Below are 15,001 nucleotides of genomic sequence, written 5' to 3'. Positions count from 1 at the left end.
ATCTATTGTGTGGGGGGGGGAGCTGGGGTAACCTTGAAAAAAACAATAGATAATAGTAAGACCTAAACACAAATATAAAACAAAGGAAAAAGCCCTGCTCCAACTGATTTTCTTGCCAACACCAGAGTCAATTTTTAACTGCTAAAGAGGAACTAACCGGGATATAGGCATCCAATCAATCTTCCACAACTTCAAGTATAAACTTCAGGAGAAAGCATCAGCCATTCAAGAAATACACTTAAGATTTGTGACCACAATTGAGCCCAAATTTTCCACTGCTAAGCAAGACAGTTATTAAGTGAGTTTTGCCCCATTTTAGGACTTTTCTTGCCATAACTATTAAATGAATTAACCCAATTAAGTGAATCTGGCCTCCACGTTGACTTTGCTTGTCAGAAAGTTGCAAAAGGGGATCACATGACCCCAGGACACCGCAACCATCATAAATACATGCCAGATGCCAAGGGTCCAAATTTTGATAACATGACCATAGAAATGCTACAATGGTTGAAGAGTGAAAAACAGTCATATGTGACATTTTCAGCAACATTCTAACTTTGAATGGTCACTAAATGAATGGTTGTAAAGTCAAGAAATACCTATACTTAATTTTTATTTTTAAAAGTGATATAATACATATGGCAATCAGCTATTTTTTCCTATTACTTTTTATCAAATGCGGAACGATAACCTGAACTAGGCCAACCTCAAATATTGATTAATTTATAGAATTTATTTATTAAATTTCAGCACCACCACCCTCACCCAAGTGACTTTGGAATAGTTACAACCATCATGTATAGTAATTTCATTCTTTATCTCTGTTTAGAAATGAAAAACAAGCAATCCTACTTTTATAGTTTGCAAATTACCCTCAATTTTGAACTACTTCCAAATTTTTAAAAAATCACAATCAGGAAAACTTCACTTAATGTTTCCAACACAATGATCTACTAATATGCACAAGTTATTTTTCCACTTTTAAATATACAAGTCTTGCTCACTTGGAACCTACAGCCAAAGACATTTTATCACTCTTGGCAGAAATATTAAAGGGAATCTTAATTAATATTATATTTATTACAACATTAATGATAATATTACTGTGCTAAAAGATACCGATTCATTTCTTTTTTTAATATACTAGTAATGTTTGTACATTTCACTGTATCTGGCTTCCATATGATGTTCTCTGTATAAGCTGGAATTCAGCTTGCATAATTGCTAGTTAACCTGCTCTTTGCCCACAGTACTTGAAAATGAAAGGAATGTGCAATGTTATCTGTGAGCGAAGCAATGAAAAAGATGTACTAAACCATAACTTAGTAAGGCACAAAGAAACAGGGATGAGCCACATGTCCTGAATTCACAAACTTTTCTCTTTATTTTTTAAAAAAACATGGTTGATGTTCATCATAGTTAATCAATATATCCCTGGACAAAATTGCTAGCCAGCAGCATTGTATATTATTCCACACATGCACTTAAAAGAAGTTACTTAGCACAATTTTGCAGACTGCATCATTGTTATCGTTAATCTCTCTGGATTACCACTTATCTGTTACTTATCATCACTTATAACTATTAAGATAAAGAGGACCACACCAGCTCCCTAATCTAATACTTGCCATGGGAAAGGGAAATAAGAGCAATGTTTCCATAAACAAAGAAGTAGGATTCCTAAGGTATTGATTCCATGACTATGACTACTAGAGAATCCATTTTCCCTAAAAATTCACTGTAGGCATTCCATTATCTAAATTCATGATCAAGTCCCTGATAAGAGGTGCTATGAAGTCATCTCCATCTCTTGTTTATACTCTGTTTCAAGAACAAAAAGTAGTAAAAGAATTCAGACAATTTGAACCTCACCATAAACCTGAAGCCCTGGGGGGATGCTGCATAACTATTAGCTTCTGAAGGGTATGAGGGTGTGTGTGTAAATAAACAGAGACATAGAATCAAAATCACGTGACATATTAGTACTGCTTTATGAAACCTTGATAAGACCACACCTGGAATACTGCATCTGGTTTTGGTCAACATATTATAAAAAGATGCTGAGACTTTGAAAAAAAAGTGCAAAGAAGAGCAACTAGGATGTTTAAAAGGCCTAGAGACTAAAACATATGAAGAATGGAACTGGGTATGGCTAGTCTAGAGAAATGAAGGACAAAGGGTGATATGATAGCACGATTCCAGTATTTGAGGGGCTGCCACAAAGAAGAGGCTATTCTCCAAAGCACCACAAGGCAAGAAAAGAAACAACGGATAGAAACTAATCAAGGAGAGAAGCAACCTGGAATTAAAGAAAAACTTCCTAACAGTGAGGACAATTTACCAGTGAAACAGCTTGCCTTTGTAAATCGTGGGTGCTTCATCACTGGAGGTTTTTAAGAAGAGACTGGACAGCAACTTGTCTCAAATTGTATAGGGCAGTGATGGCGAACCTTTTTCACCTCGGGTGCCAAAAGCACGAGCATGTGCACTATCACGTGCCCACCCCATAATTTAATGCCCCCCTGTGCTGTGCCCCCTGCGCATGCGTGCATGAACTCCCCCTCCCCGCTACTCCGCACATGCACACAGGGTTTTCTAGAAGCCTGGGGAGGGTGAAAACGGTCTCCCCTGCCCCCCCCCCCCCCCGGAGGCCCTGAAGCCTCCGAAGAGAGAAAAACAATTTTACATGCAATCCGGAAGTCCATTCCCGAACTTCTGGTTTCCGCATTGGATTGTTTTTCACTCTCCTGAGGTTTCAGGTGGCTTCCCTGAAGCCTCCAGAGGGAGAAAAACGCCCAATGCGCAAACCGGAAGTCCGTTCCTGAACTGAAAACTGAGTTGTTTTTCGCCCTTGGGCAAAAAACAGCTGAAAATGAAGGCTGAAATCAGCTGGCATGCACTGGAGCTGACAGGTCAATGCCTCACATGCCCTAAGAAATGGTTCCACGTGCCACCTGTGTAGAGGTGGCCACTCATGTCATCACGGGTATAGGGCCTCCTGCTTGAGCAGGAGATTGGACAAGAAGACCTCCAAGGTCTGTTCCAGTTCTATTCTAATTAATTAACTTTGTGGTAGATGCTTAGATATTAAAACACTGCTATCATATTACCCCTAGTCCTTTATTCTATTCTTTTTCTTTGGCATTTCACTCTGATCTGACCTACTGTCTTTAAATCTTAAAAGAATTTATTGACTCCTGACTGGCAACCAAAATGACAACACAATACCTCCCTCCTTCATTTACTCTAACATAGAAAATAGTTCCTATACCTCTCAAAAGTTGATACTATACCCACATAATGTATATCCTAAATTATTACTACTATTGCTCTTGCAGATGGTCGTTGCTTAAGAACTATTCATTCAGTGATTGCTCAAACTTGTGACAGTGGCAATGAATAGTAGTTATGACTGGACTTTGTCCTTAACATTGGTTAAGGTCCCCATAGTCATGTAATTGTAATGTGGACCTGGCTTGCAATCACAGTGCCCTGCATTCATGTGATTACAATTTATGACCTTCTTTGCTAGTTTCCTGCAGGCAAAGTCAACAGGGAAGCCAGAAAAGATGGTGCAAATAGCGACCATAATGATTTGTTGTGATTCACTTAATAACTGCAACTGTGAATATTGTAATTTTCATTGCTAAATGGCATAGTCATGTGATATTGCACTTTATAACTGTGACGCTTAGTCACAGAAATTCCAGTGTTAATTACCATTGTTAACTGAAGACTACCCACATTACTTTAAGAGCTAAAGTTCACGTGTGGATTTTAAATTAAAAATAATCAAATAAAGCTAAACAATAAAAATACAATAAATCACACCAGAAATATATTTATATGTAAAAGGAACTATTACAGCACAGAGTAAGAATGTAAAATCTATGTACAAAAACCAGAAATATCTATGAGCGATACATTTGCTGGCACCAAATAGCAACAGCACTTAAGACTTATATACTGCTTCATAGTACTTTATAGCCTTCTTTAAGCAGAGTCAGCCTATTGCCCCCATCAATCTGGGTCCTCATTTTACCGACCTTGGAAGGATGGAAGGCTGAATCAATCTTGAGCCAGTCATAATTGAACAGCCAAACTGCAAAATTAGCCTCCAATACTACATTCTAACTACTGTGCCACCACAGTTTTTATAGATCATAATTGGGGGTGCCAAATATACCTCTCTGGAAAAGACATTTCATAAACACTTAACAATTGAGAAGGCCTTCTCCCATATAGCTGAGCACACCAAAGATAATTAAAAAGCCATTTCCTTTTTATTTGTTTCATGCCATTCAAAGCTTTAAATAACAACACCAAGAATGGGCCTAGACATCAGTGCAGCTGAATCAGTCAGTGCAGGATATGAAACACTGGCATTATACACTTAGCACAGTGGTTCCCATGTGGGGGGCAATTTGAACTTGTTTAAACTAAGTTAATGGCCTTTTAGGCTTCCACCGGGTGAGCAGAGTTCACTTTCAGAGTAAAGTAAGAATTATATGTCATAGGATTTTAGAGATGCTTGGGTGGGGCATGGCCAAAAAAAGTTTGGGAACCAATGACTTTCCTGTGCCAGGCAGTCGGGTTGGTCATGATTCCATTTCTGCTTACCTGAACCAGTGTTTGTTTTTTAAACGTAAAGGTACTTTAGAACTCAAAATACTTTAGTAATCCTTATCTGGAAGGGAGACCGTAATTAAGAGACCAATTTCAAAGCATCCATTTACTAATGAATATACTAATAGACTTCATTGTTATAATTACTATATTTAAATAACTAACAACAATAATTATATTTTATACCCATTAATGAAGTTTTACCTTGATTGGGGCTGTAGAAAACTTCACTCTTCTAGCTGGATCAGGATCTTCTTCCTCAGAAAGTCCAGAAAGTTCCTCATAATCACTATTATAGTTATATTCCTCCTCTTGCAAGGTTTCTTCTGTTTCAGGGCCCTGGCTAATTAGTTCTGTTTCTCTGTCATCATCGAAAGCGGCATTCTCTATCCCAAGAGCACTGGAAGAAAACCCACTCAACTTCTTTCTCTGTTCTTGTTCTTCCTCTTCACCCTCTCCTACAGGTTTTACATGAACCTGCTCTTGTTCCTGAATTTTGTCCAGAAACGCTAACTCTCTTGCTCCTTTTTGATCAACTGCACCATCTTTATTAGATTCTTCCATTTCCTCAAATGTACAGTCATTTTTCTCCTCTTTCCAACTTGGAAATCTGAGTGGCTTTTCCTTCTGAAATACATTGACTTCCCCAGTGATTTCGTTGTTATCCCCTAAAGTTTTGTTCTGCACCATAATCAGTTCAGCTCTAGCTACCTCTACTTGGGAAATTTTTATAGGGGCTCTATCCACTTTAGAGGATATGCTGGGTTTATATTGTTGTTCCCTTTCAGCAGTTTGATCTGTTTGAGAAGTTATTTCAGTTGTATCACTTAACTCACTCCTTTCAGTAGAAGTGCTGCTTATCAAAAGGGAAGATTCTACAACGGGCTGATTTTGTTGCAAATACACTTCTTTCCTAACTCCTGGTGATTCCCAGCCGCAGAACACTGTTTGAACAGGGTTTGGGATATCCTTCATTTTCAAAGTATCTTTGAAGTCATCATTGTCAATGTCAGCCAAGAAACTCTCCAGTCTTCGAGAAATAGGTCCTGCATTCAGTGAAGAGGATTTACAACTGCCAGTAGATTGCTGCCCCTTTTGGTCACTATTTCCTTGATTCTCTGTTTTATCTACAGCAACCTGAGAAGTTACATCAATATTGAAATTAAAGTGATCTGTCACACTGCTGCCATCAGAAGAAGTAGAACCATGTCGTCTCCTGTCTTCAATTCTTTCACCTTTAATGGGAGGACTTCTATCCAGTGAACTTGGTTTTTTAATGTTCCTTTCAAACAGTTTCCTGGTCTCAGAAAACTTCTCTGCTAGTGTAGCTTTGTCTAAATTTCCCTCTTCTTTGCTGCAGATAATTTTATCAGTGAATGAGCATGCAGGTAAAGGATCCGGGGAACTACCAAAGGAACCACTATTGAGTAGGTTATTTTTTTGAACACAGAGGTAAGATGGGCTACTAGGAGGAGGAAGTGCAAGATCAGCTGAAGTTATTTTATTAATAATTCGGGGCTCAGAGGGTGGACTGTTTTCACAACATGGTGAATTGGAAGAGCCACCCATCTGCATGAACATGTTTTTGATCTTGTGCACTCTGTTGCCATATGAAACAGCTCTGCCACGAACATGTGGATCATTACCTTCTCCATTGGATGAGTTGGTTAACTTTTGCTGAGGATTAGACTTGTTGGAAGCATTATCAGTAGTCACTGAGTCAAAGCTGCACTTAATTGCATGAAAATCAGTTTTATAGGCATTTCTGTGTGGAGAAGCACTTCTTAAAGTCCTGTCTCCTTTGCCTTCAGTCTTCATCATTGTCAAATGGAGAAAGCCTTTAATTCTTTACAAATGAGAGTCTGAAGAGGTGAAAACCAACAGCAGCTGCCAGTGCTGCTCCCACAATGTGATACAGCCCTCTTACAGCCTGGAGAGAGAATGAGACTGGAAGACGCCTCTCACCATTTTATTCTTCCATAAGAGCAATGAAATATGTGGTGGGAAGGAGGAGGAGAGGCGCACACAAAAACAACAAGCACTTCAGGAATGTATCTAGAAAAATGAGATGCTAGCACCATAGCTGATCCATTCTTATCCTGAAAAATATCTGCAAAAAAACAACAACAACACTTTGTGAGCCAGAGACATCACTCATGTATACTAAGTATTTCATCCTATGTGTTAAATGGAATTCCATAGCCTAAGGAACAGGACAAAAATTATTTAAAATGTGGTCTATCAGCCAAGGGACGGGGGTAAAATAACAAAAAAAAATCTTTAAAAACTCAAGAGTTCACACAAGGCGGATCTTACAGAGACTCTGCCCCACACAGTGAAAGATATTTTCATTGCCAAGGCTTGCCTTTGTAACATATGACAGAGTAAACAAGGGAAAAGCAGATAATGGCTTTCAACCTGTGCAAAAAATAATTGATTCTTCTTCCCCTCTTCGATGAACAACTATGACAAGTTCTTCCACTTTCAGGATTAAGGAATCTACTATTGAAAGTGTGCAACCTTCACACAGGATCCAACCACAACATTTTTCACTGGGAAAGAAATTGTTCGGAACGGTTCCAGGCATGAAGCATTTCTGAAGATTTGGAGTCTCTGCCTCTCTCTCTCTCTCCCTGCCTGTCCTCCCTCCCTCCCACAAAAACTCTTCTTTCCTTTCCAAAACGTAACTTATTAACTAGCCATTTCCTTCTTCTAGGCCAGTGGTTCCGAACGCAGGCCCACACCCCATTGGGGGGGGGGATTGATTTTTTAATGGGGCAATTTGAACCTTGTTGAAACCAAGTTAATGGCCTTTTATGCTTCCTCCGCATCAGTAAAGTTCAATTTTGAATAAAGTAAGAATTATATGTCAGGGGGTGGGGGTGGGGGCATCAGGATTTTAAAGATATTTAGGTGGCGTATGGCCAAAAAGTTTGGGACCCACTGGTCTAGGCCCACCATTTCTGGACATGTTCCCTTAGTGAGGGAAAAGTAGAAATTACAGAAAATTAAAGGGAGACCTGGATTTCATTACAACTAATCTCTCATCCCCACCCCCCCAAGCACTTATTCCACCAACACTCCCTTCCACCTCCTCCTCCTCTCCTTTACCCACGAATCTGGGTTTCTTGCATTCCCTACCAGAAATGCCAATCATAAAAAAATCGGTGTTTCCACCAGGATCACGAACGAGCAGTAGCCCCTCATTCGAGCAGCCCCCCTTCAGGAAAGGTGGAGGAGCCGAGTCAAGAAGCAGCGATTTGAGCGGCTCACAATGGAGCCGCTGCCAACTCGGATTTCCCCTCCCTCTTTCGGTCCCCCGTTGGCGAAGCGCTCGAGGCCCCGGCCCTCCCTCCCTCCCAACTTTTCAAACTAACCGTTCCCTTTTTTTTATTTTCCTCCTCCTCGCACTTACCTGAGATAAAGAGCGGAACCTAAGCGGCGGCGGCGGCGGTGGCTCTTCCCCTTTCCCCAGTTAATTGCAGCTTCCCGTCCTGGCTCTCCCAACCAGCAAAGCCGCGCAACGGATCGTCCGACTCGCGCCTCCCCTCTCGACAGCAACTGCCCCCGGGCCGGCCGTTGTTTTTCATCGGTTGCGTTTTTCTTTCACGCCGCCTCCTCCACTCCCAACTCTTCTACCCGTCCGACTCTCGGTTTCGCGCGCCCGCCCGCTCGCCCACCCGCGCGATCGCTTTAGAATTCGGCTCTTTTCTTCTTCTTCTCCCCTCTTCCCTCGGGACCGCGCGGGCGAGCGCGCGCTTCACTTCTTTCCCCCCGCACAAAGAGTCCTATCCGACCCAGCGTGAGCCCGACTTTCTTTCTCTGCCCCCCTCCCCTTCCCCTCTTCCCCGAGGGAGACGAAAGCGGCGAAGCAGGGGGCGGGATCAGAGGTGAGAGACCTGAAGGGGGAAAGGCGAAAAGCGAGCGAGTCTAAGTTCTAAGGAAACGCCTGCATCTGTTGGGATGTACCATCCCGGGATAAAGGGGAGGGGAGAGCGTTAGGCGATACCAACCAGGGAAAAGGTCAGGAAAACTTGGCCGCGTCTATTGTTCTGTTGAGTTTGCCCCCCTGCTGGCGTTTTCGCTCCCTGCCTAATAAAACGTGACGGGCCATAATTATTAAATAAATAAATAAAAGATTCTGGTTTTTTTTCTATTTCCTAGGCAGTTCAGAGTCAGAATCCAGAAGATAGGGGAAGGGGTTGGCTTTTTCAACAGCACAAGTTGTCGGCATTTGGGGGCTAACTTACCCTTCATTCACTTTTTGCACAACACAGATTTTGCTTGCTCAGTATGTATAAAGGGATATGAGAAACTAGAAATGGTTTAACCTTAGCAATACATAAATGTTGCATATTATTGAGCTTTATTCATTATTATAATTATTTTTCAGGGTAACCTTTTCCACAATACAAATAAGTTAAGATTTTTTTTAAAGCAAATACAATACAAACAACTTAAGATTTTTAAATCAAAAATATATAATATAATAAAATATTTTTACTAAGATTTATTGATCTGTTTAATTTATAAGCCACATCAATTTTTCAAGCAGCTCTAGATGAGAAATTTTTTAAAAGAATGACAAAAATTGAAAAAAATGGTAATGGCAACTAAACTATACATAATTGTTAGTAATGCTCCGATCAAAGAAGAAGGAAGAATTCTTCTGGACCAAATTTATACAGAGTTTGTCACCTGCTTTCCTCCCCCAGTTTTTTTAAAATTAAAGTTTCATCACCATATTTTATATCAATGACAAGTTGAAGTTACAACTGCAAACACAGCATACTGATTTGAGAGTAAATTGTACTGAAGTCAATGGGTGTATAAATCTACATTTTGCATCTACATTAGGAATATCAATGGAGAAAAATGAGAGAAAATACGTATGTTGGATAAGGTTGTGTACACCTCAAGAAATGTCACCCTGCAGTACATTTACAATATGTTCATTATTTTGTCTCTGTGTGTGTGTGTATACACATATACATACACATACACATACACACACACACACACACACACACACACATATATATATATATATAATATTTTAATACAAACAATACAAACAATTGTTTAAATTTGATGAGCAACGTGGGCAAACCTTTCCTCACATTAAACATGTCTACAAGCTATAATAAGATCTGACATACTTTCTATCATACTCAGTCTAGCATTAGCTGTACTGACTGAGAATTACAGAAATTGTTGGGAAATGCATTTAGGGTGAACCACACTGAAAAAGGCTAGTGTAGGATATAACATTGTCATTTGGTAGTAAAACCATGGAAATTTGAACTCCATAAAACGAGTGGTACCTCATCTTCATCTTACTCCAAAGGTTGGGGAACATATTTCAACATTCCAGTCTGAGAAAGATCTTGAAGAAGGTGAAACTAAGGTCCTGCCATCTGGAATTCCTCACATTTTCCTGTTTTTCAATTTATTGCCAGCAGCATCATATCTGGAAGATGCTAATTGGAAAACAGTAACTGCCAATAAAGCTATAGGAAATCTAATTATCTCCAATTTTATATCAAGCCAACAGCTATGAAAAAGTGTAAAATATTTGGTCCCAAGACAGAAGCTAAAATTTAAACTCTTGGTTCGAATATTGTATTCTGTTTTCTCTATTGAGGTTATCATCATTATACAGTCAATAACTCCTCAGAACTACAAGATGTTGCACAATATATAATTATGTACCGTATAAAATGCAATCTAAATCTTACTGATGGGTTCTTGGAAAAGAACAGAATAACAAGAGTCTTGTTGAACCACAAACACTCTTGAGATGGGGAGACGGATAGCATACAATTTTTTTGCTTACATTTCTAAAAGTTGTTTGTATTGTATTGTATTGCATTTGCTTTTTAAAAAAATCTTAAGTTATTTGCTTTGTGTAAAGTGTTACCCTGAAAAATAATTACAATAATGATTGAAGTCCAATAATATGTAACATTTATTTATTGCTAAGGTTAAAACATTTCCAGTTGCTCATACCTTTTACACATACTACTACTCTTCCCATAAGCAGTCTTGAGTGCTTACCTTTATAGTTATTCACTTTATCTTATATGAGATTTTTTTTAATTCATGTTTATTCTGAAGAAAACCCTACTTTATGCTCTCATTGAAGCTTTCTTCCTAATAAAAAAGTTTAGAATTGCAGCCTTAAATTTAATGAGTTATAAAGATTGTTTTAGTTAGATATATAATTAACCTCATTAGTGTTATTATAATGTAATCTCTGCTTTTTTTTTAATTTTACCTTTTGTAGAATTTTCACAAAATAAAGATTAAAAGATATAATTAGATCTTGGTATGTTTTTGTATTATTTTTGAAAGCATCCAATTTTTATTCAAAGATGTATTGAACTATAAGACACTTATACAGCATAGATACAAAATTAGAGGCGGTAGTCATCAAGGATATTCAGAGAGATTGCCCAAATCTCAGCTAAGAACTTGCATTGGAACAGCTGCCTCCTTGAGAGGATGCTGGAAACTTTATATATAAAATACTCCTTATACACTTTCAAAGTTTAAGACACTTAACCAGTGGTGGGTTGCTCTTACTGTCGCTACTGGTTGGCTGCTCACGGAGCCGCGCGTCCAGTTTGTGCACATGCGCTGCGTGCACATGTGCAATCCACTGCCCCTGCAATGCCCAGCTGCTTTTTGGGGCTCGCGCAGGCACCACATGCTGTGTGCACGTGCACAATTGTCTGGTTTCTTTAAAAACAGGTATACAATGCAGGCAGGTAGGCCAAACGAGCCACCGTACTGATACGCTATCAGCTGCTCCTGGCTACTACCATATCAGACCTTACCCACAGGAACCCACCACTGCACTTAACAAACAAAAACTAAATGATATGGCACCACAATCTCTTGTTTTAATTTATGTATTTATATAACACGTGCTACTTCCTCTACTGGGACACGGTGGCTCAGTGGCTAAGACACTGAGCTTGTTGATCAGAAGGTTGGCAGTTCAGCAGTTCGAATCCCTAGTGCCATGTAATGGAATGAGCTCCCTTTACTGAGGACCCGGATTGTTGTTGGGGCGATATGCTGACTCTGTAAACCGCTTAGAGAGGGCTGAAAGCCCTATGAAGCGGTATATAAGTCTAACTGCTATTGCTACTTATCCCAGATTCTGCCAACCTAGCAGTTTGAAAGCACATAAAAAATGCAAGTAGAAAAATAGGGACCAGTTTGGTGGGAAAGTAACAGCGTTCCGTGTGCCTTCGCCATTTAGTCATGTCGGCCACATGACCACGGAGACTCTTTGGACAGCGCAGACTCTTCAGCTTAGAAATGGAGATGAGCACTGCCCCGTAGAGTCGGGAATGACTAGCACATATACTTCCTGTATCAAAGAATATCAAAAATGGCACTAAAATACACAATAGTATATATTTTTAAGAGATAGATTATTTAGTTCCCAAACCAGAGAACCACCATTCAAAGGAATCTTACTGGGATTCGGTCTCAGTTAACTGGCTGTCATCTAGCCATTCACTGAATACAGACACCAGTTTAGGATATGCATAAGCTCTCCTCATTCAGATCTATGAAAAAAGCTACTCACTCAGTTTCATACTGAAGTAAATAACAGTATGATTGTGAGGAACAGTGATACAGTTAACCAGTTCCATATTTTAAGAGCATTCTTGCAAATAGTAATGACCATACCACATTTCCCTGATTCCCAAACCCCAATTCATATGATTGGATTAGCAAAATACCATGATGAGCGATACTGAAAGCTACTGAGATAGTGAGAGAGCAAATGTGGTGAAAAAAAGTCTCTGTCATGTCATCATGGTATTTTATGTCATGTCATCATGATATATTAAAAATATGCAACCTTTGAAAACATTTGTAGCTGCACAGGCACCATCTCCCAAGTATCTTGTCCCAGAAAGAGGTATTTGAGATTGTGTGTGTGTCTGTGTGTCTGTGTGTGTGTGTACAGTTTTTTACAATATTTTTGCACAAGCAAGATTTCTGCTGGAATTGCTAGCAAAGTCCTGTGCCTAGACATCCATGTGAATTTTTGTTGCCATTATTTGAGCATATTAGACATCATAGTTGGTTTACAGAGAATCGATGTTTCTCCAGGGTTTGGAGAACCACTTTATTTATTTATTTTTATTTTTCATTTGTTGAATAAAACACAACAGTTGAGTTCAGCTTGGTCAAAATTAAACCAACTACATTTTAAGTTGATGAGATGCCTGAAACTAACCAATGTTCCTTAAACTATAGTGGTTTGTTTACAGTTGGTTTAATATGTTGCAGTTGGTATGTTGTTGGAACCTAATAATTGTGATCTCTCCATCATGATATATGGCTTAACATGTTGCATGAATCCAGTCAATTTAGATTTATTCTATTAATCATAGTACATTATGCTCTGTATAATTCCAACCGAAATATTTTTCTGTTCCAATGGAGAGATATGTAGGGTCCTTGAATTGTTGCTCCAACTCTAATTCCTAGCAGTTTTCAGCCAGCTAAGGGCTGAACTAAGGGCCCTGGAATAGTTTATTGAGCAACCTTTTTAGAGCCATAGATTCTCTCTCCTTGTTTTTCTTTCTTTTCTGAATATATAAGAAAATACCATTCACTAAGGAATTAAACACGCTCCCATTTTCCAGTTGATGTAAAAGCATAGAGATAACAAATAAATATGAAGCTATATTTTAATTTACATATATTAAAGGATAATTTATTGAAATTTAATACAATAACTTTAAATCTATAAGATTATATTTATGTCCTACATTTTTGCATTATTTTTCTGTCTTAAAGTTTTTATAGCTAAACAAATTCCTCTGAAGTAGTAGTGCATTTCTACATACTTAGAGCTTTAGAAAAGCTCTGTTGGAAGAATGAAGAAACCTGCCTGCAAAGGTTTTTTCCCCCCAAATTTTAATTTTTCTAATTTCTTGCACAGATATGTGTATACAATTTAAAAAGTGCATGCTCTTCTGTATCATATGTAATAAAAGGAAGTGTTTGAGGTTTAAGGAAAGCTTACTGGTTGAAGTGGTATCAAGTTTCAATTGTAGATTGGCTTAGTCAATTGAAAGGCAACGGAATTTCTCCTTACATACAATTAGACCACAATTTCTGTAAGCTTAAACTAGGTCTGTAATTATAGATTATACTCTAGTCAGACCTGAAGGTTATAATTTAAAACTATCATAGCAACTCTAGTTCAAGTTCTACCAAATCCTATTATGGTGATGTAGTGCATGCATGAAAAAAGAAACATAAAAATGTAGTCGCTTCTATTTTTAATAAGTATGAAGCAATGACTAATAGTGTACAACTGTAAGCCAAAATGCAATGAAAAGCTGATCACAATTATTTGTTTTTCTAAACCGCAATGTGCAATCTTAACCATGTATTTTTCTTATAATTTAAAACATTTAACATGTATACAAAATATGCTCGAAGAAAAAAGCAGACTAAATTAAATTCAGCTTTTCTTAATTTGGAGGATCCAGTTATGTTACTTTATATTCATCCTCCTTTAACATGGCCACTTTCACTTATTGGTGTGTTTCATAAGAGTTTATAAAATGACTATTATTTTGCATAGAATTGATGCTATTGTATATCATTACATATATATTTAGTTTACTTTGCAGAGTCTACCAGGGTTTTAACCAGCTGTCCTTCCTAGCCTTGTCTAGAGTACCATGGACTGGAACAGTTCTGGTAGATAAAAATGCATGCTACACCAGAAAAAAATATTTATTGCTTTTGTTTATACATTTTATAGACAAACAATCTCTTGTGTTCAAAATGTAAACTTTTCAAAATTTTCAGACTGCTAGTCTAGTACCAACAAACCTGTTATTTTCTGAAGGACTTTTTTTTAATGCTGCAAATGTAACTCTCTGTCTCTCATCTTAGGTAAACCAACTTTCTTGTTTATACTTCTGTTTGATAGTTCACATTTACTTCATTACTGCTGTATATCTAGACAAGAATATGAAATCATCATAATGCCTGAGGTTTAATTGTTTAATAGGTTTAATATGATCCCAGGTCAGTTGAATATCTGCTATAATTAAACTTTATTTGGACGTCAAGCCTTAAAAATGTTCTGTTCTACCATGGTGATAGAGTGGTTAAACCAGAATTTTAGTCCACATCAGATCATGTTTCTATCTATTTATCAATCTAACAAAAATATTAAAAGTTACCTGAAAAAATCATGAAAATGTTAGAGCTTGTGAAATTTTGGTGATCTCATAGGATTTTGCACATTTTATTTATATATTTTTATATCATTTACAATATATTCTCTACCCTAGTACATTTCTGCAGTCTGTAATCACATTAA

The 15,001-nt window shown here is 38.1% G+C and overlaps 1 protein-coding gene and 1 long non-coding RNA gene across 3 annotated transcripts in view; both read right to left on the bottom strand.

Annotated features, from left to right (window-relative positions):
• Positions 1-8,510, bottom strand: part of LOC106555171 (neurabin-1) — a 58,627-nt gene extending 50,117 nt beyond the window's left edge. Inside the window, exons 1-2 of one of the 2 annotated variants that reach the window (XM_087709025.1) lie at positions 8,042-8,510; positions 4,831-6,736 (exon numbers count right to left, since the gene is read on the bottom strand). In XM_087709025.1, the coding sequence (XP_087565151.1) occupies positions 4,831-6,447 (1,617 nt within the window). In that variant the 5' untranslated portion in view covers positions 6,448-6,736; positions 8,042-8,510. The remainder of the gene's footprint in view (positions 1-4,830; positions 6,737-8,041) is intronic. The other variant, XM_014073951.2, reaches the window with a different exon arrangement.
• Positions 1-15,001, bottom strand: part of LOC148049357 (uncharacterized) — a 354,694-nt gene that overhangs the window by 188,917 nt on the left and 150,776 nt on the right. The window lies entirely within an intron of this gene.

The sequence above is a fragment of the Thamnophis sirtalis genome, unplaced genomic scaffold (genome assembly GCF_051295495.1).
Source record: "Thamnophis sirtalis isolate CommonGarterSnake01/CBP01778 unplaced genomic scaffold, rThaSir2_p1.2 scaffold_1, whole genome shotgun sequence".
NCBI lineage: Eukaryota > Metazoa > Chordata > Lepidosauria > Squamata > Natricidae > Thamnophis > Thamnophis sirtalis.
The sequence above is the reverse complement of the archived record's forward strand: the minus strand, read 5'-3'. Positions and strand labels throughout refer to the sequence as shown.